The sequence below is a fragment of the Ictalurus furcatus genome, chromosome 8 (assembly GCF_023375685.1).
Source record: "Ictalurus furcatus strain D&B chromosome 8, Billie_1.0, whole genome shotgun sequence".
Taxonomy (NCBI): Eukaryota; Metazoa; Chordata; class Actinopteri; order Siluriformes; family Ictaluridae; genus Ictalurus; species Ictalurus furcatus.
In genome coordinates, this window is record NC_071262.1 from 4,490,692 (window position 1) to 4,516,120 (window position 25,429).

A 25,429-nucleotide genomic window follows, 5' to 3' on the forward strand; every position below is an offset into this window, starting at 1 on the left:
AAACACCTGCAAAGGTTTCCTGAGGTTTTAATCTCTCAGTCTGGTTCAGTACACACAACCACAATCACGGGGAAGATGAAAGTCAATGTTGCATTTCATTTGGAAATCAAGGTTCCAGAGTCTGGAGGAAGAGTGGAGAGGAACAGAATCCAAGTTGCTTGAAGTCCAGTGTGAAGTTTCCACAGTCAGTGATGATTTGAGGTGCCATGTCATCTGCTGGCGTTGGTCCACTGTGTTTTCTCAAGTCGAGAGTCGATGCAGCGTCTACTAGGAGATTTTAGAGTGCTTCATGCTTCCATCTCCTGACGAGCTTTATGGAGATGATTTCCTTTTCCAGCAGGACTTGCTACCTGCCCACAGTGCCAAAAGTACTAGTAACTGGTTTACTGTCCGTGGTATTACTGTGCTTGATTGTCCAGCCGACTTGCCTGACCCGAACCCCATAGAGAATCTACGAGAGACACCAGGCCCGACAATACAGACGAGCTGAAGTCCGCTATCAAAGCAACCTGGGCTTCCAGAACACCTCAGCAGTGCCACAGGCTGGTCGCCTCCATGCCACACCACACTGATGCAGTAATTCCTGCAAAAGGATTAAAGCCCAGACCGAGTATCAGCGCATAAATTAACACACTTTTTATCAGGTCGACATTTCTGTATTATAAATTCTTTGTTCTAATATTTTGAGATACTGGATTTTTGATTTCCATGAGATGTAAGCCATAAGATTAAAACAAAAAAAGGCTTGAAATATTTTACTTTACGTGTAATAAACCTAGAATACATGAAATTCCACCGTTTTGAAAAAAAAAAAAAAAATTACTTTTCCATGATATTCCAATTTTTTGAGATGCACCTCTACTCCCACTTTCGATCACAGCTGGCTTGACCATGCTGATAAAGATAGGGCTATATGATTTCTCCCTAGTACATCACTCATGTGTCAGTATGATCTTTTAACAACGGTGGTGCTGATTAGATTACTACCAAATTTAATTTACAAAAACGGTAAATGAAACTCGTCTGCGGAGATGTTTGAGGAATTCCTGTACGTTTGTGAAATAATTATTATTCTATTTTCTGGGCTCGCAATTCCACCCAAAAACTCACAATACTGCTGCAACAAGATTAACAACAAAGGACTATTGAATAACATTAAGCCAGCACCTTAATTCCTACAATTAACAGTCCTGAATTAAAATTAGTATTAACAGTCAGTTAAAATTAAAACCAAATTTGAGGGGTTGCCACATTTCTTTATTTCAGTTTGTGTAAGAGAGCCTTGCAATTTCATTGACAGAGCATAAATAAAATGATCGATAGGAAGACAGTGTACAAAACGATGAACTTAGAAAATACTTACCTCGAACCTTTCTGGTAAAAAATAATAAAAACAAATTAGCATTTAGGATGAATACTAGGATAGTCCGCAGACTATTATCAGATATGCAGTGAGGTCGTCTTCATTCTAGCTTCTCCATACACATTCTGGGCACGTTTGATGAAACAATAGAACTGAACATATTCCGCATTACTAAATATGAAGGAAAAAATCATTGGAGAATCGTTACAATTCACACACATCTATTCCAAGTCATGATGAACAGAATAAAACATATAAAGAAACATATCTGCTAACTAAAAAGGCAAAAATGTTCACATTCGCATGTTAAAGCCAATCATTCGTTTTTAGCAACATACCAAAGTGTTGAAGTTCAACACTGTCCCTCTGACGCTTAAGAAAAAAAACAAAAACAAAAACCCTTCATTGAAAGACACGAAGGTCACACAAGATTGCTCTGTCTTCAAAAGTCCACACCCAAGCAGAACAGAGAAGCAGCAGAAGTGAAGCCAGTGTGAACGTGATAATATTTGGGGGGGGGGGGGTTGTTTGTAAGTCTCAGTGAAGGAGGTCCGATCGTCACGCTCTCCTCGCTGGCTCACAGAAACCAAATCTGTGGCTGAAGGGACAGGATCACGGTGATGGTGCTGAAAAGCAGGCTCTATAGAGTCTCTGACACTGATGAAAACTGAAGAAGCGTGGAGGGGAAAGAGGTGGGGCAAGCTCAGGCACTTTCGCTGCTGTCGAGCAGCTGCATCTTCACCAGGTGGTCGGGTTTGCCGCCGCTTGCGTGGTGCTCCCACATCTGCAGGTAGAGGCGCTCTAAGTCCACGGTGTACTGCTTAGTGTTGAAGAGCGGGCTGCAGATACGCTGCTTCCATACGCGGGATCGGATCTTCTTCAAGCTGCAGGAGAGAAAACAAGGGACGGGGTGTTTTTAAAGCGTGCTACAAGTTTCATATAGGAGATTCCGGAGGAAGTAGAAAACTGGATACGGATGAAAGATTAAACATCGTATTTATAACACAGCAATGCGAATTTCAGATACTACATATAAAAAGGCTGTGATAAAAAGAGTTGCATAAAAGGCTGAATAAACAGCACCACCCAAATTGCATCATACACACACAGTGACTCAAGCAGTGACTATAGGCTGGCGAGTGTGCAACACACACACACACGAACTGCTAAATCCAATATTATTAGCTATTAGACTGAGAAGTGCTGCAAGATAGTGAAAAGATACAACCAAGACGTAGCCTTTTTTACAACTAAAGAAATCGCTATCCTAGCTAACATACGTAGATATTCACGGACTGCATTAAGATACGCCGGTTAAGTTGACTTACTACTCCATGTCTGTGCCGAGCTTGACGGCCACGTCTTCATACTCCTGCCGACTCTGCGCGATGAGCTCGGGGCAGCCGAGGCAAGTCAACTGAGAGGCGGCCACGCGGGAGGCGAGTGTCTCACCTAAAATGCATCAAACAGAGAAACAGGAAATGGTCAAAGGGAACGATAGGGTTCTTAAAACTGAACAATTAATTGCATTTTAAGTTTCTGAGAGAGTATACTTTTTGTAGGGAAGGTAAGTGGTTTCTCCAATTGTTTGGGCAAAAAAAAGGTTCATTTGTTTTTATTATTCCAGGAAGCTAGCACATGAATAAATGTTTCTGCGAGGTCATTAATGAAATCTAAATCTACATGACTAAACACACTGACCTGGCATTGTGACCATCGGGGTGCCAGCCCAGAGCACATCCATGCCAGTGGTGTGGCCATTGCAGAGAGGAGTATCGAGGCAGACATCAGCCAGCTGGCCACGCCTCACATGCTCTTCTTTAGGGGCAACAGGGGAGAAGATGATGCGGCTGGCAGCCAGGCCCATGCTCTGGGCATACTGCTGGATGTTGGGCTCGCCCACGGCCGGGAAGCGCAACAGCCACAGAACGCTGTTCGGCACACGTTTCAGGATCTGAAGTAGAAGAGAGAAAGAATGAGGAACAAACGTACCTACTTTTGTATTAATGACACACAAAAGAATGAAGAGCTTGCAAGAATACTGCTTGGCTGTGCTTACATTAGCCCACATCTGCAGAGTTGGGGGGTCAATCTTGTAGAGTTGGTTGAAGTTACAGTAGACAATAGAGTCCTCGGGCAGACCATATTGAGAGCGAGTGGTCACCACAATTGTTCTAGGAACCTCTTCGCCTGTTGCAGCCTTGTTATTGATCTTTTGGGGGAGGGGGAAAAAAAGAAAGAAGGGAAAAAAAAAGAAAAGAAAACCAGATTTCTGTCAAACAGATTCTCAGATCTCATGCACATTAAGTAGCATTCAGACTGAGCTTCAGCACGCTACAGAGACAACACAGTCAGACGTATAAAATGGAAAGAAATGTACGTAAAAGCATATGTTTAAAAATAGATTTACTTCAATTCAGTGTTAGATTTCTCTCAGATTAATTAACCACAAACATGTATTTCACGCATCTTTACCAAGGGTGCCAATAATTCTGGAGCTGGCCTACACCTGTCTGTTGGCTTGTGAGCAGTATATGTTGGCCATTACATTAAAAAGACCAAAATTGTAACTAGTTTGACACTTGGAAAACTAAAACCAACACAAGTGTATAATAATTTTATATAAATACGGCCTCCGTGTTACATATGCAGTTAAACACTACAGTATAAAATATCTAGGCAAACAAAGCATAACATATACAGATCTTCTCCAATACTAATAAAATTGTTAGTTGAACACGAACGAGCGAGAACACTTCAGAAAAGCTTTTGGGTGAGAATTCCCTTGGTTATATCTGAGGATGTAATCCGAATCTTCAGCGCCACCTACAGCACTGTAAGAGACGCAGGTGAGCAGAGAAAAACCCCAGGCAGACTAGTTACCGCACGCTCGCGGTGTGATCTTCACAATCAGCTCAAGTGTAGGGCTGCAATTAAATTCGGATACGTTTATTGATTACAAATATTCAGAAAGAAGGTCGTGAATCTGCTCGACTTACTCCTAGGATGTTTCTTATTTACCCAACCGGTCAAAAGTTTGGGGACACTCGACTGAAATGTTTCTCATGATCTTAAAAACCCTTAGATCTGAAGGTGTATGATTAAATGTTTGAAATCGGTGTTGTAGACAAAAATATAGTCGTGCCGACGTATTCATTTCTTTCATTAGAAAACTAGCATTTTAAGTAAAAAAAAAAAAAAAAAAAAAAAGTATAAAAGTATTTAGATTTATTTTGGATTATTTTTTTTCATCACAACATAATTCCCATAATTCCATGTGTTACACTCCAGAGTTTTGATGACTATTATTATTCTAAAATATGGGGGGAAAAAATAAAAAGAGAGTGCGTCTAAAGTTTTGACCGGCAGTGTAGATTTAATGAGGTTCTGCACCTCGGATGACATATGACCTAATGTCTTGACCTCCACCTTAAGGAATATTCAAATATTCACTAATGTTCAAAACTGATAAATATTCGACAGCTGCAGCCCTACGAAAGTTTGTCATACCTGCAAAGCTACAGTCCCAGATACTACAACCTCCTCGACAGTAAATATCTGAAAAACAACAACATCAACAACAAACATATTGCATCCCTGTCCACTACGGAACAGCTTTAGTAGATGGATCTTCCATGTTTGATTCAAGCACCAGATCAGGACATGTATGGATGGATTCGTGAGTGTGGATTAAGGAAATTAGTTTTGGCATCATTATCTAGAGAACCCAAATCACCTTGCGTTAGCAAAGTGCCAAGAGAAAATAATACTTACTGGACTTGCTGTAATGCCAATATATATTCATATTCAAGATTGAACTGTCAATCAGGACAAAATCAAGTAAGTTTATTTATCCGCTAGGAACCTTTTCATTTTTGTGCCAGCTTGAAAAGCCTAGTTAGTCTGCAGCAAAATCCCAAGGAATAAGAACACTGCCAGCAGATAATAAAACCCAACAGCAAGAAGCGAATCAATTCCTCAGGCAGTAGGGGTCTCAAGTGTGATTTGAAGTACAGACATTTATTAGGAAAGTACCTGAGTGGTAGCCAAGCCATTGCTGACTGTGAAACTGTTGATGGTGACCTGGATCTGGCCTTGGTTGATCATGTTAATGATGGCCTCGGCAGCCGTGTTCATAGGGATGACTGGCATGGAGAGGGCTCCATTATTATCTGTGGACTCCTGGCTGTCGCACTCCATCTGGGAAAAAAGGTTTTGTGGTCATCAATGTGGTCACCTTAAAAGGCAATAAAGCATGTCGGATAAATTTTTAAACGTTCTGCGCTTACCTTAATGACCTTGACGTCCGGCAGGCTGTCTAAAAAGGCTTTGAGATCGATTCCGTTCAGCACGATGCGATTGTCAAAAATGTGTCCGTTGGACTTGAAGTCGATCACGGCCTTTTTCTGCAAAGCGTAAACAAAAACGCTCAAAAATCTTCAACGTTTTATATAACGGTATTATATCGGTTGGAGAAATCCATAAACATTTCTCTTGCCTTGAGGTGCGGGAACATGTTAGCATGATCCCCGATAAAGAATGTGTTAGGCATGTAGGCCATCTTCTCAGAATACTGCTCGGCCACTTCAACCGGAGATGTCTCCTTATCAGTGATGATGTAGTCCATGAAGGGAGCTCCGCTGGTGCCCGGGTAGCCGAGCCACATAGCCTGAGGAATTTGAGAAACCCGTTTTATTCACCAAAAAAAAAACAAAAAAAACCACACAACACACGTACAAATCACATATACGTGAATTATTTATGCCGGTTTATTACCTGGATGGGAGCTGGGCGCAAGGCGAACAGCTCGTTACGGGCACCCTTGGTATAGCCGTTCATGTTGACCAGGATGTGAATTCCATCTTGGTGGATCCTGTCTGCAGCTTTGCCGTTGCAGGTAATCTTATTCGAAAGAGTAAGACAGGAAACGTGAGCGATGTGATCAGAACGGCATACAAAACCAAGGCTATGCTTTTACCGTTGCATGTTCTGACCTGGGAAAGATCAGTAAAGTGATGAGCCTCGGCAATCACTTTGACTCTGAAGTTAGTGCTGTCGTCAGGACTGAGAGCGTAGCAGAACACCTGGAAATCGAATTGAACCACCGTTAATGCAGTACACCTGTATTAATCATGAATACATTTTTTAAAACAAAACCATGCATTTGAGTTATAAACTCACCTCAAACTTCTCAGAGTTATGCATGCCAGGAATGGACTGCATGAGGTGCGAGGTGGGGTGGTTGCCAAAGTCCGAGCTGACGTAGCCAACACGCAAACGTCCTCCGCTTGCTTTCAGGTCCTTGGGATGCTCGTAAGCAGGTTTATGAAGAGCATTGATCTGTAAAACAAAAACTCTGATGATTTTTTGGTGATAAACTACAGGCAAATATCATTGTGTTCAATCAGTATCTTGTAAAGCCTTTTTCTTAGCTAGCTACAGAACTAGCCAAATATATTAACTGAAGCATAACCAACTTAAGAGGGAACTTACGCAAAGCATTTTTCACCCTACAAAACTGCGGTCCGACTACTCACCTTATCCAAGCAGAGGTTGCCGTGTCTCTCAGCGATGGCTTTGCGGAAGCCATGGGAAAGAGGATACAACATGCTGTGATGAGGGTGCACTGAGGGCAGACGGTTCTTTTCCAACTGGTCAGCCACGATGCTAACCAACTTCTTCATGCGTTCATCATAATCGGTCCAGTCACACACGATCTGGAACGGATAATGGTTATAACCTCATTACTTGCGACAATAACTGCATGTTAAAATCAGTAACCATATGCATCGAAACTGATAAACTGTTTGTTTTTTTTTAAAATCCTATTATGCTCACTGAGAAATTTAATTAAATCAGGCTGGCCAGAACAACATTTTCCAGGCTTCAAATAATCATCATTGTTTCCCAATAAGTAACCTGAATATCCAATCTTAAACGATGATGGTTATGGTTCTTAATTAGCCATAATTTTAAGCATAGCCTGTTCTGAAAGTATTGGAACAGCGTGGCTAATTCTATTCTTTTTGCTGTACGTTGAAAACTTTTGGCTTCAAAAGATGAATACAAGTTCGGAATTTCAGCTTTCATTTCTTCATATTTACATCGATGTGTGTTAAAGAACTCAGAACATGGCACCTTTTGTTTGAACCCACCCTCTCTTTCAACAACCTCTACAGGGGCCTGGGTGAAGCTATCACAATCGACTGTTTGAAGAAGTACAGAAATATAGAGGCCATACCACAAGATATACCAAACCAATCAGCAGTAAAAATCAGAAAGCCAGATTAGAATTGACAAAAAAAAAAAAATTTACAGAGATGAACCACAAAAGTTCTTGAACCAAGATGAACCTCTACCAAAGTGATGGAAACCCCAAAGTGTGGAGAAAGAAAGGATCTGCTCATGATCCGAAACATACGAGCTGCTATGTGAAACATGGTGGAGGTAGTGTCGTAGCTTGGGCTTGTATGGCTGCTAACGCAACAAAGAACTTCATGAGGGGCAATAAAGTGGAAGGTTTTAGACCGACCAAGTCGATCACCAGACTTTAACCCAACTGAGCAGCATTTCACCTCCTGAAGAGCAGACTGAACGGAGAAACCCACCCAAAACAAACAACAACTGAAATAAGCTGCAATACAAGCCTGTAAAAGCAACAGAAAAGAAAAAAAACGCAACAGTTTGGTGAGATCGGTGAAATACGCAACCAAATATTAAATGTTAGTCTAAGTACTAGCCTGCGTATTGTCAGGAAACAGTCGAAAATAGCCTACATTATACTCATGAGTTGTACTCAATAGTGAAAACAGTAAAACTATGCTTGTCAATGGGCGTAATCTCCAGAGTATGCAAACAAAAGAAAATATTTAAATGTGCATACCTGCAGGCAGTGAGCAAGATTGCAGTAAGCATCTGGGAAGTCAGGCTTCAGCTTTAGAGCAGTGCGGTAAGATGCAATAGCTTCCGGAATATTTCCAGAGTCCTGTGGGCCAAAAAGTACAGATATATTCAAAATGCACCGCTGCATTACGTGTCATGACTCTTATTACCCAGCAAACGTATACACACGCTTTGGTACATACTTCAATACATTTACTTGGTGTCTTTGATTACATTATGACCCTTTCTACATTGATACCAAGCCCGAGTTTCACTTGGGTTCTTACACGGAACCAAAAAAAAGAAGGGCTGTAATGTGATATAAATATACAGCAAAGGGTTGTTTTTTTAGGAAATGACCTTGTGTATCGAGGCCAGGTTGCTGTGAGCGTCTGCAAACGCAGGGTTGATCTGAATCGCACGTGTGTAGCACTGCAGCGCCCCCTGCACGTCCTGCATCTCCTTTAGTGTGTTCCCCATGTTGGAGTAAGCATCGGCGAAGGTGGGGCTGATCCTGTAGGGGTTTCGCGGTGAAAGAACAGACGTAAAAATTCTGCACAAATGCCTAAAAACGTCATCTTAAAAACCAACAAGCAGAAACGGAAGCGTGCCTGATCGCTTCTTTGTAATGCATGAGGGCTTCCTGGAGCTTGCCCTGCTGCTGAAGGACGCTGGCGAGGTTGGAGTGGGCTGCAGCGAACTCTGGGAACACCTGTTCAACACACAAACACACGCAGAGTCTTCAAGAATACGCTTCTGGAACATAAGTGTGCATTAGCTAGCTTCGGCAGACAGGATGGGAAGAGAACGCTTACAGAACCCCCTACCTCGAGAGCTTTTCTGTAGAGCTGGACGGCCTCTTCGATGTTGCCTTGCTCGCGTTTGATGTTGGCCAGGTTATTGAGCGAGTCGGCATGCGTGGGGCAAAGACGCAGTGCCGTGTTGTAGCACTCCTCGGCCTCCGACACCTGACGACACAGACGGTTTGGTCTTACGTTCACGGCAACTTTTAACTGTTCACTACGACGCATTTTCGAATGAATATATCTAATAAAGACATTCGTATGTCTGCTAAAGAAAAACTGAATTTAATTTCGAGGCAGTCTGGTTCTGAATAGAAGCCACAGTCATGAGTATAATTCTTGATATCCTGAGCCACAGAAACTATTTATTTGTTACTAATATAATTTTGCTCTTGCTGCACACCAACCTGAAGGTGGGTTTACTTGCGTTGTGTAAGTATGAATTGTAATTAGACTAATTACTCTTGCCGTATAATTCTGCAAAAGGAATCCTTTGTGAAGAAATCATAAATTAAACAAAAACAGAATGTACAGAGACACGGTTCCTTACGTTCCCCTTTTCTTTAAGAGCATTGGCAAGATTGCAGTAAGCATCAGGGAAGTGAGGCTGCAGCTCAATAGCACGTCGATAGGTGTCAATGGCCAGATCGATCAGACCCTGCTCGTAGTACACGCAGGCCAAGTTGCCGTGGACTACGGCGTGGTTGGGGCTCAGACTGAGGGCTCGCAGATAACCAGCAACAGCTCTGTAAGGAACAACGTCGCCATAGATTAAAACTCAACACATGATGAGACGATGTACATGGTCCAACAATGGTGTAAGATAAATAAGTAAATAATGCGTGTCGAAAAAGCGAAAGTTTACCTGTCAAAGATGCGGGCTTCTTTAAGAACGTTGCCCAAGTTTATGTAAGCGTCCAAAAAATTTGGATCCAAGGTTACTGCCTGCAAAAAGCAAACGAAAGAACAGACAACAAATTTTTACATCTTTATGTCAAAAACAAAAGCTACTTTTATTAAGGGACGGGAGCGCGTGTTGCCCGCTCACCTTCTCGAAATGATGAATGGCCAGCCAGATCTCTCCCTGAGCATTGAACACGCAGCCCAGGTTGCTCCACGCCACGGCAAAGTTTGGCTGAGTCTCGATCGCCTTCAGGTAGCAGGCCTTTAACAGGTTAACAATGAAAACGACAGAAGGAAGAGGAGCAGAGAGGAGTAATAGAGTAGACAGAGGAGATGTGGAGGGGTTGAAAAAAATTAAAAAAAATAAAATAAAATAAAAGAGATTGAATAAAAAGGAAGAAACAAAAAGGGCAGAGAAAACCAGAGTTAGAGTCTGCAATCCATAAAGCAAAAAGTGAGTCTGCAGCGTGGGTTCGCGAGCGCACCATACTGCTGCGCTTGTTTTTCCCCTGCGCTGCGCAAATCTGACCAGCACCTTCGCCCTGACTGACATTTTTCAGTTATGGTCTCACCATTGGAAGAAGTGGTATACGAGACGTGCTACAATACGCTGAAACCGAAATGTTGCGTGTTGTTATGTGACTAAAGGCATAAGGCTACACGTGAAAAACCAAACCGGAAACCCTGACGGTTTTCGCCAGACTGCAGTCACAACCTTAAATGCCTGTGCGGAGTGTAGGTGAAGGTCCCTGTAATGCAGGCGCGAAAAAAAGCCACACGGGTAGGCCGTTGTGTTTTGCCACGCCGTGGTCGCACTGTATTCGCTCGCCGCTTTTTCGCTGCGCTAACTCCGGCTCAGCGCGCAAACCACAGACCTCAAGCCCCAGGCACTCCTGAGCCCACCGGACTGGCACACTCTCTGGAGCCGACACACCCTCGGGAACACGACAGCGTTCAATTCGGGCTGTTCGGTTCCGTTTGACTTTCGTGGCTTTTATGGTGGGCGATAACATGACCAAATGAATTGCTCGCCAATGGTGTCCTGTGCTGGGCATGAGGTCCACTGGGTGCCATGCTAGAGGGCTAGAAGGGCAGATCTGTGGTCTGCAGGCCGGGAGGGGATTGGGGAGGGGAGCGTTTGTCTCGCGCAGGCGCTTTTGAATCGCAATAGAGGGCATTTTTCGCTGCGCTACCCATGCGTCGCTGCAGACTCACAGCGCGTCATCGGCTCAGCAGAACGCTGCAACTCCAAATCAAGAGGAAAAACAAAATGATAAACCAAAGCAACAGGAAAAAAAATAATTAACAAGTAAGAGTTAGAGGGTTCTTACTGTTTGCTTACTGCAATCCATATTTCTTTTAATTACTATGTCGGGCGATGTTAAGTTGTACAGAGGAAATTTAAATAAAAAAAATTTAGGTTTTTTTTTCAGTTACTTTTTTTTTCCTCTGTTGTTTTCTTTTGTTCTTCGAAGGTAGCCACAAGACAGAAGAACTCAGGCATGAAGTTTGTCTTTTTTTTTTGCTGGCAGTTACAAACCCGTTACCATATTTTTGGACTTTGTCTGGGGGTAGCGGCCGCAGCTGGAAGAAGAGGAGAGGACTGATGCTGCCCTAGTGTTCCTTTCCACCGGACCGCACCTACGCAGGAATAGTGTCACCCACCTGAAACCTTCTAAATAACAATATCAGTGGTGGAAGAAACCAAAAGAGACAAAATAAGAAAACAAGAGCGTTAGTAAAAGTTGACATTCAATACATTCGCTTTATATGGATATAAAAAAAAATAAAATATTCACAGAAACAAAAAGGATTTAAAAAAAAAAAAAAAAAAAAAAAAAAAAGTAGTAATAAAAATGTTCTACTCAATTTTCAATCATGCACTTAACAGCAATTCAACTTTTAAAATGAGAAGAAAAATGCTTATGAAGGGATGGGAGAGAAGAAAGGCTTTGCGTTACATTTCATTCAAATATTTATTCGTCCATTTAAAAGGGCAGTAAAAGGAGGGAGGCTAACTGGCTTGATCTTCCCCAAATGAACTGAAAACATGTCCTTAGGAATAATATTAATCATAGCATTAATGGAAACACAAAAGTGGGGGGAAAAAATCATTCCTTTCATCATTTTCTTTAGTTCTTTTTTTTTTTTAAACTCTTACATGGTTTAAAACATTGCTTGTTTTATCCTGTCCTGCCTTCTCGAATCCTGCCCGATGGGTAAAGAAAAAAGTCTGTGGTTTAATGATTTGTATCTAGAAGCATCCACAGCTCTGAAATAAAGAGGTCAATGCTTTGTGCTGCGCGTGGAATTCTTTCTCTCTAACATCGCATCTGACGCGTGCAGTGGACTGCAGATAAGGAGCTGCCTGCCTGGCACGGCCCAGGGCTAACGTCACAGTGTCGTCGACGACACATAATGCCACCTAAACCTCCCAAATGCTACTAAGCCAATCTAAATGGGGGAAAAAAAAGAAAAGAAATAAGGATATTTAAATCCTAACATGGAGAACATATTTATTTACAACAAAAACACTGTGGAGCCCTTAAAGGGTATCAGTACGCTTGGGTTGGAGGGTCAGGCAAGCAGCTCGGAGCGCGCAGACTCCACGGGCCCTGAGCGAGCGCGCGGGGGGTCAGAGCGACAGAGCGGACATGGAGGGGTGCTGGAACCCAGGTGCTCCTCCCCACTCCTCCCCCCTGAGGCAACAAATAAGAGGGCTTCTAACCGACAAGCAGAAAACTTTCTCTGCAACTTTAATCTCTCCCACAAATCCCACAGTTAAGGACCACACTGGCCCAGTTAGGAGCCAAGTAAGGCCTTTTTATTTGTGGGTGAAAATTTTTTCAAATAAATAAACCTACAGCGTCATCCAAAAAGGTGCGAATAAATGCCGATTAGTTTGTCGAATTAATGAAAAATATCTCTGGGTTGGAAGCCATCTTATTTTCAGCATAGCAAATAACACTAACTTCATATCAAATCCAGTGTGTTTTGTTCAAGACCGAGCCAGCATAATCCCTCCATAACTCTAAAGAAAAAAAAAAAGGAAAAAAAAAAAAAGAAAACATGCCAGAACAACAATTTCTGTTTAAAAATTCCCCTTTGGTGAAAGATAGAAGAACCCAGCCTTTCTTCCTGTGTAAAGGGGCACTGACTGAGAAACTAGATCAGAATGAAGTACAGTGTTTAAAGACAGCAAAGCAGAAGGAGTGAGAGAGGGCAGCAAGATGGCAATGGAGAGAATGTGGGGAACTCTACTTTTGTTGTGTAATTAAAAAAAAAAAAAAAAAAAAGAAAAAAAAAAGGTGTAATCCAAAATGGGGGGGTGGGGGTGGGGGGTGGGGGGGGTTTACTGAAGGTAAAGAGTTCCCTGTGATTGTAATGATAGTGGCTGGTGCTTCAGGTCTTAAATCAGAGATAGCCTGATGGTGGTGTTACTGGGATCATTGTTTGCCCTTTGGAACTAATGTCACTAGCTGTTTTGCTAGATCTGCTACTCTCTGAACAGCAGAGTGACTGGTGGGGTGTGGAGCTGAAGTGAAGGACATGTGTAAAGGTAGGAAGAAAAAGAGTAGAAAGCACATGTCTAGAAAGCAGAAAGAGGTCTTAGTGTTTTTGTTTAGGATCAAAGAAGCACTCACTCCCAAAGTGCAGCATTAAAAGAGTTTAAGATGAGGGAACTCAAAATTAACTAGCAAAGAAAATGGAATAAACAAAACAAAACAAAAAAATCACTCTGGACACCATGCACACACTAACATGTCAAAACAGACCTTTGCCTCTTCCAAACGCCCGAGAGCTTTAAGAAGGTTGCCCAAGTCGCTGCGAACACAATACAGATCCTGCAAAAAAAACAAAAAACAAACGTCCATTTTTTAACTACAGAGCTGCTCTGTGTAATTAGTCTGTAATTTGGAATGATATTACATAAGCTGCGCGATTTCTTACCGGGTTGTACTGAAGAGCGGACACATAAGCCTGCACAGCACCCTCCATGTCTCCCGCTGCAACCAGAGCCGCTGCCAGGTTGATGTAGCCATCGATGAAGTCCGGTTTGAGGCGCAGCGCGTGGCGATAATGCTCGATCGCCTCCTGCAGCTGACCGCGCTCCTTAAACACGTTGCCCAGGTTGGAGTAGGCCTCGGCAAGCATGGGATTCTGCTTGATGGCCAGAGTGCTGAAGTGAGCAGACCTGCGTTCCAGGAAAAAGGCAAAAAAAATATATATTTTCTAAATGAACTAGAAGCCAAACATTGCTGCAAAAACCAAGCATTCAGGAGAAAAGATCCAATAGGTCAAACTGAGAGTAACATGTGTCTCATTTCACACCCGGGGGGAGGGGGGGGGCAGTGCAGCGGCACCTCTGGAAGCCCTCAGAACAGACACCAGTCCTCCTAAAGAGTCTTACCTGTCGAGCCTGCGGCACTGGAAGTGGATAGAAGAAAGCAGCAGCAGAACACCGGTATTGTCTGGCTCCTGCCGCCACAGCTGCATGCAGTGGCGCTCTGCCGCCTCGAAATCGCCTGACTGGTACTCGCGGTGTGCCAGCTCAGCCAACCCTTGGAAGGAAAGCATACGTTTTGTTGGTTCTGTGGCACCAACACAACCCGAAAGGAGGAGGGGGAAACAAGATGTTAGCAAAAATGGAAATGAGGCAAAAAATAAAAATGATAAGAACAGAGATGACAAATAACCATCATGCTTACTAAAAATAGGAGCATCACATTAAAAAAAAAAAAAAAAACACATGCTAATCATGACTGAGTCTCTCTTGTACTACACCTTTATTACCTTTAAACTTTGTTTAAAGATTTTATTCAGAGAAACTCATTCACAAAAGATGAAAAGAAGAAAAAATCTATTAACTAGAAAACAATTTAAAGGATGAATTCAGACAGACAGTGCAGTTTTAGAACGTGTTCATACGCAGGAGTTAGCACAACCACGTTGGACTGATGTACTTCTTCCAAGATCAGTCCTGTTTATCGATGACCACAGAATACACTATTGACTGTACTCGAATCAAATACTGAACTCATCCTTTAAATAATAGAAAATGCAGTTTGAAAAGGGGTGCTGGTGGAGGGTGGGGAGGAGGGGTATGAGAATGAACAAGAAACAGTACTGATGCCAAACAAAAGCCGATAGTCATTAATCAACTCCATTACAACCATCTGAGGAAAACATAGAAAAACAAATATTGAACAAGGTTGTGTGCTCCTGCATGTATATACACGCTTAATCCACATCTCTGGATTGAGATGTGTTTTAATGCCATGCGCCAGCCAGCACTTGGCCACTTATGAATAATAATCACAGTAACAAATTCAGTACTTTCTTTATTTCTAAATATCCAGCTTATTAATGAGTAATGATTAAGGAGTCTTTATTGGTCACAGCACAGTGAAATTCTTTCCTTCGCATAGCCCAGCATTATTATTTGCTACTGCTCCAAAACCTCATCACTGGCTTATACTTTAATTTCCATTAAATAACTATAGGCACAGGTGACAAAATAATAATAATTAATAACAATTAACTATTATTATTTATCAACCACGACAAGTTAGAGGTCTGTAAATTATGCAGGTCAACAAGCAGGAATTATTTCCTTGACTGCTTACTGATGACTCACTTTTCCATATCCCTTTATACTGCGAGCACAAAAAAAAGTGGTCGCATTAATTTTTATTTATTATTATTTATTGGTTTTTTATCCTGCACATATATAACCATAGACGTGTTTGCTCTGTAGCTTAAAGGATGTGTATATGCATTAGTGAAAAGTATTCCTCACCTTTATCACCACCGTCGCAACCATGGATACATTTTATACGCTTAAGACGATCATTTTGTTGTTTTGTGTGTGAATACACTCTTTTTCTGTAACACGGATAACTAAAGCGTAAAGAATTCACAATATTGCATTACAGTAGTGTACTCTTTCAGTATGTTTACATGGACAACAATAACCCGATATTACCCTGATTAAGACGATACTCGGATTAAGAAACTAGCATGTAAACAGCGACTTCTGATTACCTTAATCCGGCTAAAATCATACTCAAAGTAAACACAAATCGAATTAAGACATGTGGAGTATTCCTGTTTTAGTCGCAGTATCGACGTGAATTACAGACATGTACACACCTTATTCACACTATTAACGTCGTGTGGGAGTTTTCACCGCATTCTGCGACAGTTTTTACGGTAAACAAGAACACGGCTGCGTCCGAAACCGCGTACTTACCTAATATATAATAGGCAAAATACATGTATCTCGGCTATTATATAGTAGGCAAGTATGCAGTTTCGGATGCAGCCCACGGCTTCAAGCAGTCGTCTATTTGCACATACAGCATGACAAATGATTAACTGCACTTTAAGCTTTCGGAAAATGAAAAATTAAGCACTCAGAACTGTATACGGTACCATAACGAAGACGAACTGTATGTCGATACGTGTAATTCTGGAGGGAACGTCGGACGGTGTGGCGTGGCGTAATGACACGTGCCGTTAATCGATCTATGTTCTATAACATGTCAAACGGGAACATGAAAGGAGTATTCTAAAAGCAACTCATGTAAACACCTTTATCAGAATACCGTCTTATCCAGAAAAAGGTCAATAATTAGATTACAGCTGTCCGTGTAAACATATTCATTGCAATATTTTAGAAGATCGGGTTTTCACATCAAGGACAGTTTTCACTTCTTGTTGTTGATGCATGTTTAAGTTAATATATAAAACGTGCAAACATTCTGTTTCATTTTCTCATCAACTGATATTCGATGCCATTCAAGACGAAATACCGACTAAATGTAAAGAATATTTCAGTCAGAAGGCAAAAACTACAAATTACAATGTCGGATTATTCTTAAGAACTGTAAGTTTGTTGCTCTCTGAAAAGGTGTACTTGGATTATTATCCTATTAGCATTAAATCAGTGGCGTAAAATGGTCTTAATATGACAATAATATCGTTTACCGCAATTATTTCTGTAACGATATATCGTCCAACAAAAGTAGTCATCGTGACAGGCCTTGAAGCCGGAAGTCCATTCTGAGCTGCTGTTACAGTATGTAAATTATTGGACACTTTCTGACTTTCAGAGTGCGTTATTTAAACAGCAACACTGGTTACTAACAGAAATACTAGATTAAAAACTGACCTTGCTATGCTCGGTAGCTGCATTGTTTGGGCTAGCCTGTAAACTTTTATAAGAAGCGAAAAGTAAAGTTGGCTAACAAAATGATTTCCTCATCGTTCACAGATTTTATTCACGTTTAAACAATAAGAGCTACCATGCAGGTTAGTTCGTGTGTAACCGGGCACTATCAAACTGGGGCAAATGACGTCAACACTAACCAGCTTTCACTCCAGATAGTTAACAAAGCCAAAAATGATTTGTGTCGCCTGCTTGTGTTTAGACTACTGTGTGCGAGTAGTGTTAAGCACTAGACAATTCAATTGCTATGAGTGTAATAAATGAGCTCGTTGTCCAGTTTACCTGTGCTGTCGGCCACGTTTCCCACCGAGCTCGCCATCTCTCCGCCTGTCTTCGTGTCTTGCAGACTGGTCGTCAGTGTGACAATAAATAAGCTACTAGTTCAAATAAATACGACCACAAGTGCTGTGTGTGGCACCTAATCAGTTAAGCAACATTAAAAAGCCCAGCTACAGCATTAAAGACAATGTTGTAACGTTAAACCAAATGAACCGAGCAGCTCCCTCTCTAGCTAGCTAGCTAGCAACGCGAATCAGCTAAATGGAAAAATATATATATTGATTCAAGCCACGAGCACAAAGCAGACACCACGTCGAATAATTATCGGTTATTTTAACGTAGAAGTAATACTAATTGGTGTCTGTACAGGTCCAAATAAAAATGCAAGATTTGTGAAAATCGGCTATTCTAGCTCTTACTTTCACCATCGCAGTTATTCTGCTAACAATAGCCTATAACAAAATGGCGGATGAGGGCGGGACTACTTTTGTTATAAAAAAAAAAAAAAAAAGGTCCCTAGCTGACCGATTTAAAGGATTCGTATAAGCAAAAAAAAAACATTTCTATAGCTATAAATAAACTGCATACACCATCTACAGTAAATTGCGTACGAATACAAGAACGTCTCGAGTTTTAAGCTGCAAAATACAATATCTTTGGTGAGAGGGCGGCGGAAGCACACTGTACAAACCGAAGTCGTGCTTCGTCGTGATTAACAGGGATTGTTGTATTAATGCGCACAACACTGCGGCAAATCAGTGACGTTCCACGGGTGGGGGTCGGTGAGGGTTGAGGGTGGGGTGTTGTGTAGTACACAGTTGTGTACCTCACTTTCACGTACACAGTCGATTTCCTGGTTGTCTTGGTGTAGAGAGAGGGATAAACGCGTAATAGCTCAGATATTAACACGTGAATAGCGAGAGACACTGAAAACCAGAACAGTACATACCCCCTATACATCTATTTATGTTTTACTGTGTATGACTTGATCAGAGTTATCATTAGCAACCTAGCTCCTGTAGTTTCAGCTCCAATCAAATGAGACTGCTGGGCTCTGTTAAAAAGGTGGATGGCACAGGGTTGGTGCCTTGGACCAAGATTAGGTCACAGATACTCCAATTATTTACATTAAACTTCCTTTGTAACATAGAGAAATAGTTGTATTTTCCCTACAGAGTTAGAAAGGGGCAGAACAATAAGTTTTATTCTACTAAACCAGACAAAGCAAACTCTGCTATGTAGTCTTATGATCACATAAGGCTCAGTGGTTTGCCTCACACCTCCGGGGTTGGGGGTTCGAATCCCGCCACCGCCCTGTGAGTGCGGAGTTTGCGTGTTCTCCCCGTGCTTTGGGGTTTCCTTCGAGTACTCCAGTTTCCTCCCCCAGTCCAAAGACATGCGTTGTAGTCTGATTGGCATTTCTAACTTGTCAGTAGTGTGTGCAATTGTGCCCTGAAATCAGTTGTCCCCCACCTTGTGACCCTGAGTCTCCTGGGAGAGGCTCCAGGCTCCCCTGTGACCCTGTGTAGGATAGAGAGTACAGAAAATGGATGGATGGATGGTTGTATGATCACATAGATATGTATGTAGAGATTTGTTACATGACTACGTACTTTAAAGTCGTGCTAGCAGCCAGCAGAGGGCGAAGGAGGATAGAGGGCCAAACCAAGTACAATCTGTGCACCATATGCAACACAAAAAGTGGCTTCAAGTTACAATTCTATGAGCTGTCTGCTGAACATGTCTCTGCTCTTGAAAACTGACATTTAGATGTGAATCAAATTAAAGTGCTTTAAAATCATGGAGATATTTCAGTGCCAGATACAGTCAAGTCCAAAATTTTTGCCTCTGAACACCATCACAATGGATTTGAAATGAAGCAATGAAGATGTGATTGAAGTGTAGACTTTCAGCTTTAATTCAAGGGGTTTAACAAAAATATTGTATTACCCGTTTAGGGATTACAGTCATTTATTTGCAGAGTCCCTCCATTTTCACATGCTCAAAAGTAATCAGACAGTCGACTAATAAGCAGTTTCATGGCCAGGTGTGGCCTGTTTCCTTGTTATTTCATGATAAATTAAGAAGATAGAAGATCTGGAGTTAATTCCAAGTGTTGAATTTACATTTGGTAGCTGTTCATGGGAACTCAACATGCGGTCCAAAGAAGTGTGGATGCAAGTGAAGGAGGCCAATCAAGAGACGCCTTCATGAATGTAAATACAGGCGGTTTACCTCAAGATGCAAACCACTGGTAACACTCAAGAACAGAAAGGGCAGATTAGACTTAGATTTTTAAAAAAAAAGGCTTGACCATTCCTGTGAAAAGATTAACTATGGAGTATGGAGAAGGAAAATAAGGGATCATGGTCCACAGCATACCACATCAACTGTCAAACATGGTGGAGGAAGTGTTATGTCATGGGCGTGTATGGCTGCCAGTGGAACTGCGTCAGTTGTGTTTATTGATCATGCGACTGCTGATAGTAGTAGGATGAATTCTGAAGTGTATAGAGCTATACTTTCTGCTCAGATTCAGTCAAATGCTACAAAATTGGACGGTGCTTCACAGTACAGATGGATAATGACCAAAAAACATACCACAAATACAACACAAGAGCTTCTCAAGGCAAAGAAAGTAAATGTTCTTAAATGTCCAATGACCTCAACTCAGTTGAGCTACTTTTCACTTACTGAAGATTAAACCGAAGGCAGAAAGACCCACAAACAAGCAACAAGTGAATGCGGCTGACGTAAAGGCCTGGCAAAGCATCTCAAGGGAGGAAAATTAGCATTTGGTGATGTCCATGGGTCCCAGACTTCAGGCAGTCATAGACTGCAAAGGATTTGCATCCAAGAATTAAAAATAATCCTAATATTTATGATTATGTTAGTTTGTCCAATTACTTTTGAGCCTGTGAAACAGGCTCCTAAACAGTTAATGCAATCTTTCTGTTAAACCTATTGAGTTAAAGCTGTCACATCTTGACTGCTTTATTTCAAATCCACTGTGGTGGTGTACAGAGGTGAAATAACGAAAATTGCATCACTGTTCTAATACTTATGGAGCTGACTGTATAGAAACAATTCTCCTCTACGTTGCATTTCACTTTCATCAGTGCATTGTAGTTGTGCCAAACTAAAATGCAATGGAAGAACAAAGTACATTTACTTCTGAAGCAAAGTTTAATTCTTACAATAGGGATAACACTTAACATGCAGTGTCTAAGCTACCCAAAATTGGAACCGTGAACCACTGGGTGCCAAACACCTTAAACAGTATTAAGGAAACAAAATATCACCCACTAGAATGGACATTTAATATCATCTAAAGCCATCTCTCTGAATCGTTACACAGTCATTTTTACAGTGAGGTCGCATGTGTGCACAAACACGTGTTTTCACTGTAATTTTACTTTCCACCTTTTTATTTGGGAATTCTCGCTTACAGGCAACATGAAGGAATGCATAATAAAATATAAATCTATTTTTATTACAGGCTTAGGTGCATATAATCATACATAATCTTTTTCATACTTTTCTTTCAATAAAATTCTATTCAGGATTGCATACTCACAATCACAATAGGAAGATGAGACTTTTGATCCCATTGTCCACGGCACATAACTGTTCAACATTCAACTGACATTTAAGTTTGTTTGTTTTTTATTTAGGTTTTTTTTAATCATAGTTATGCTTTATGGTTGTTGTTGTTTTTTTTGTTTGTTTTTTTTACTTGATTTTGCATGTAGTACCTCCTAATATTCATTCATGAGTTTACATTTCTATATCCATATTTTACTGTTGTACTTCTTTTATTTATTTATTTTGACAATGTGCTATTGTTACTGGCCTGAAATTAATTTCAGCTAATTCCCCCTCCAGTGTAGTGACAGTAATGTCATCCACTTCTCTCCCTCACCATTCCATTTCGATTCAGAATGCTATGTTTCTTTTTTTCCAAAAAAAAAAAGCAAAGCAAACAGACCCCACCCCCCACCCATCCCCACCCCCTCAACAATTCACCCTGGCTTCTTGCCCCAACCTCTTGGCCTGATTGACATGTCAAAAGAGCCCCTAAAAACTCAGACCTGTGATGTGAGAGTCTCATTAACTTCCCATGTTTTCCTTTTCTCTCCCAGAGTCCAAGTGCAACTTTGTTTGCCTCTCCACAGCTCTGTATGGGAAGGGGTTGACATCATCGGCCCTGATGAGACAGCAGTGTGTGCTTAGTGCACCCCGGTTCAGTGTGGGAGTTTACCTCCATTCCCTATTTGCCTACTGGACTGCTTGGCTGTCGCCTTGGGAAAAAAAGCTCTTTGTGGCGAGTGATGTCATGGCCATGTCTTTAGCAATCGCATCTGACATGCTTTATCTTTGTGCACTCCTGCTCCTGACCAGGCTAGGTTTCTCTTCTCATGTGCCGGTGTCACTCTTTCCACCACGTCAATCCTTTCACACAGAGATATACATATACAGGAAATACAACAAACTCTCTCTCTACATGATTTCTGTTTGCTTGTTATTTAAACATAGATGGATTTTAGGACTTAGAAATAAATAGTGCAGAGTGATTTGGGTAATTTAGTGGCCTGCATATTACAGTACCTTCAAAACAATAGCCAATAGCATTCAGTGATGTTCTGTGGTGATTTTATACTTAATACAGTGTACATTTGAGGGGATAACTTTTGTTTTGTTTGGCCATCATCAGCGGGAGACACATCCATTCATCCATTTTCTGTACGTTTATCCTGCACAGGGTCATGAGGAGCCTGGAGCCTATCCCAGGGGACATGGGGCACGAGGTGGGGGACACCCTGGATGTGGTGGAAAACCCCCTGAAGCATAGGTAGAGCATGCAAACTCCACGCAAACAGGGCGGAGGCGGAATTCGAACCCCCAGCCCTGGAGGCACGAGGCAAATGTGCTAACCACTAAGCCACTGTGCCCCCCCCCCCAACCCCCCATTACACATTATTAGGCATTTAGAGATTTTGAAGGGACACCCATGGGTTGATATGTAGCTGAATTTGTCTTTTTCATGATTCTTTAGTTTATAACAAGTTATGTTATAAATGTTATGTTCAGAAATTATGAGATGATGCATAAGCAACATGGCAGCGCATAGAAGAAGCACCTAAAATATCTAGTGTGCTATTGAGGTTTCTCTTCCATCTCAATCTGTTCTAAGGTAACTGAAAACTGTGGTTGAAGGCTTTTCTTCCAGCCCAATAGAAGTGTCACGTAAAAGCCGATTGAAAACCAGATCATCTGATCAAGCATGTGGAATCAGGTGTGGCTTCTGATTAGTTGGAATGAATCAGCAGTCCTTTGGGGATAAACGTGAAGACCACAGGCATACAATAATGAGCATGTGATACTCTTGATGTATGTAGGTATAATGACCAATGTTGTTTTGTTACTAGAAATTATCCATATCTATCTACCAAGGAGTCAAACCTGACACTGATTTCTTCACATTGTGCCAGAGGTATGAAGATATTCAAGCAAGATGGGTCTAACAATAGCCTAATACGTTTGTATTGTTATGAATGAATTTGCCTCTAGAGGGCCAACATGACTTTTCATTCCTATATTTCAAGGCCCTACTAATATTCCACAGACACACCCACAAAAATAAGTCACATCTAGGTAGAATAGACAGAAAAATAACATATTATTGACCCATCCTTAAATGTCTGTATTCCCATTGATGGGCGATAGAAAAGACTTAGTGACAAAACAGTGAGTGCCAGCTCTTAAGTATCAGGTGTTTGCTGTTTGATTCACACCTGTAGCCTCTAGTTAATGCAGTTGGGGGGAAGTGATGTGCAAGTTTTATAACCTTATATTTTGTTTTTGCCCAGACAACACAAGTATGTGGGAAAATGCCCCCCTTTTGAGACCTGAAGAGATTTGTTTGAAGTCTAAAGCAGTTTTATTGCTTTGGAATGGGAAACTGTTGCATGTTTCCTGTAGATCCATGGCTCATAGAGTTTAATGAAGTCTTGCCTCAAGCTATTGTTCAGGTCTGGAACTGGAAGGCTCCCAAATTCCCATGTGGCCATATTTAACTCACAAATGCATTTCTTAAGTACCTGCATATGTTTATCTTTTTATACTGAAGTAAAGTGAAATTAAAACATTCTGGGGTATTATTACACAACTCTTTCGAGACCAGTCAATGCCATAACTCCCTTAAATCGAATTATTCATCAACACAGAGGCCCCTATATAACCCTGACCCATCCTCCTCAAAAAATTGGAACAGAAAAAAACTCACTCCTCCACCTCCAACATGCTCAGATGCGTTAGTCATTGTCATCATTAATTACACTGCATTAGAGCACTAATACGTTTGTCATCTAATAACACACAGCATATAATACATCTGAGCAGTTTAAGAGTTAGAGTTAGGGGCCAAACTGTGAGATCTGAACTTTACCCACTCAGTTAATGTCTCCTACATCATACATCATGACTGATACATCATACACATCCCACCTGTATTAGAGAATTCATTATAACATTATAACACACTTCATCTACAACACCCCACACACGCATATTATAATTGCATGACTGGGAAGGCCACTGAGGAACATGAAACCAGTTTGAGACGACTTTTGCTTTGTGACATGGTGAAATTAGCCATTAGAAGATGGGTAAATTGTGGTCTTGAAGGGATGCACATGGTCAACAAAAATACTTAAATAAGCTGTGGTATTCAAGCGATTGGTTGCTTGGTATTAACGGGCCCAAAGTATGCCAAGAAAACATTCCCCACACCGTTACACCACCTCCACCAGCCTGGACTGTTGACACAAGGCAGGTTGGATCCGTGGATTGTGCGTCAGCAGAAATCGAGATTCATGAGACCAGGCTACGTTTTTCCAGTCCAGTTTTGGTGAGCCTTTGCCCACTGCGTCCGAGCTTTCTGTTCTTGGCTGACAGAAGTGAAACCTTCTGCTGCTGTATCCCATCCGCCGTTGTTCGACGTGTTGTGCATTCTGAAATGCTTTTCTGCTCACTACAATTGTACAGAGTGGTTATCTGAATTACTGTAGCCTTTCTGTCAAGTCGAACCAGTCTGGCCATTCTCCATTGACCTCTCTCGTCACCAAGGCGTTTCCGTCCACAGAACTGCCGCCCACTGGATGTGTTTTCTTTATTGCACTATTCTGTGTAAACTCTAGAGACTGTTGTGCATGAAAATCCCCAGTTATATAAATACTCAAACCAGCCCATCTGACACCAACAATCATTCCACGGTCAAACTCACCTAGATCACATTTTTTCTGCATTCTGATGGTTGATCGGAACATTACCCGAAGCTCTTGGCTCGTATCTGCATGATCATATGCATTGCAACATGATTGGCCGATTAGATAATTGTATGAATGAATAGGTGTGCAGGTGTTCCTAATGCTGTGCTCTGTAAGTGTAAGTTACAGTTATACAATTATAAAATGTGGCCTTACAGTTATATAAAGAAATGTGATTTTTTAAAAAAAAAAACACAGTGTATATTAATAGATGGAAAAAAGATTTCAGATTATTCCGCCAGTTTGCTTTCGTTTAGTCAAAAAGATGGACTGAAATTGAACTGGCTCAGTCATAAATCAATAAGAAACAGATGTCCCATGTTTCACTGCCATAGATAATACATAAAAATACTGAGTTTGAGACACGTTTCACAAAGTAAATCCTTGAGAGAACAATGTACTAGATTGATATTTATAAATGTACCGTTGTTTGGTGCGAACACTTATTCCATGTTGAACTCAGTGGTGGTCCAGGCTTATAATTGGTGTTTGCTGCTCAGGAGGCCTTGGCTGCATTATAAACAGGTTGCTGCTAAAACAACCGCTATCAAGATGTGAAAATAGGGACAGAGACAGCAAGTCCTTGTTTACCAGCAGCTGAGACAGAGACAAGGTTTGCACTTTCCAGCCTCCAGATTTA

The 25,429-nt window shown here is 41.4% G+C and overlaps 1 protein-coding gene across 2 annotated transcripts; it reads right to left on the reverse strand.

Moving 5' to 3' along the window:
• Positions 1 to 1,235: 1,235 nt before the first annotated feature.
• ogt.1 (O-linked N-acetylglucosamine (GlcNAc) transferase, tandem duplicate 1) lies at positions 1,236 to 17,928 on the reverse strand. Of its 2 annotated transcripts, none has more exons than XM_053630527.1 (22): positions 17,465 to 17,928; positions 14,363 to 14,513; positions 13,903 to 14,146; positions 13,728 to 13,796; positions 10,097 to 10,213; positions 9,914 to 9,993; positions 9,599 to 9,794; positions 9,073 to 9,213; positions 8,857 to 8,957; positions 8,606 to 8,759; positions 8,247 to 8,348; positions 6,901 to 7,080; positions 6,545 to 6,703; positions 6,358 to 6,447; positions 6,140 to 6,265; positions 5,862 to 6,032; positions 5,653 to 5,769; positions 5,399 to 5,563; positions 3,423 to 3,575; positions 3,065 to 3,317; positions 2,692 to 2,815; positions 1,236 to 2,247 (listed from the first exon to the last, which is right to left on the reverse strand). In XM_053630527.1, exons 1-22 carry the CDS (start codon positions 17,499 to 17,501, stop codon positions 2,067 to 2,069), a joined length of 3,111 nt encoding a protein of 1,036 aa, XP_053486502.1. In that variant the 5' UTR covers positions 17,502 to 17,928; the 3' UTR covers positions 1,236 to 2,066. The 2 variants fall into 2 exon arrangements, with proteins under 2 accessions (XP_053486502.1, XP_053486501.1); XM_053630526.1 differs by having other exon boundaries at positions 14,363 to 14,543.
• Between the last annotated feature and the right edge of the window lie 7,501 nt (positions 17,929 to 25,429).

What these genes read in the sequence shown, in the direction of transcription:
- ogt.1 (XM_053630526.1), bottom strand. Translation starts at nt 17,501, where the DNA reads ATGGCGAGCTCGGTGGGAAACGTGGCCGACAGCACAG. An exon ending in CCGCTCTTCAGTACAACCCG is followed by an intron (nt 13,797 to 13,902) that starts GTAAGAAATCGC and finishes TTTTTTTTGCAG; the next exon opens with GATCTGTATTGTGTTCGCAG. An exon ending in CATTACAAAGAAGCGATCAG is followed by an intron (nt 8,760 to 8,856) that starts GCACGCTTCCGT and finishes AAACCCCTACAG; the next exon opens with GATCAGCCCCACCTTCGCCG.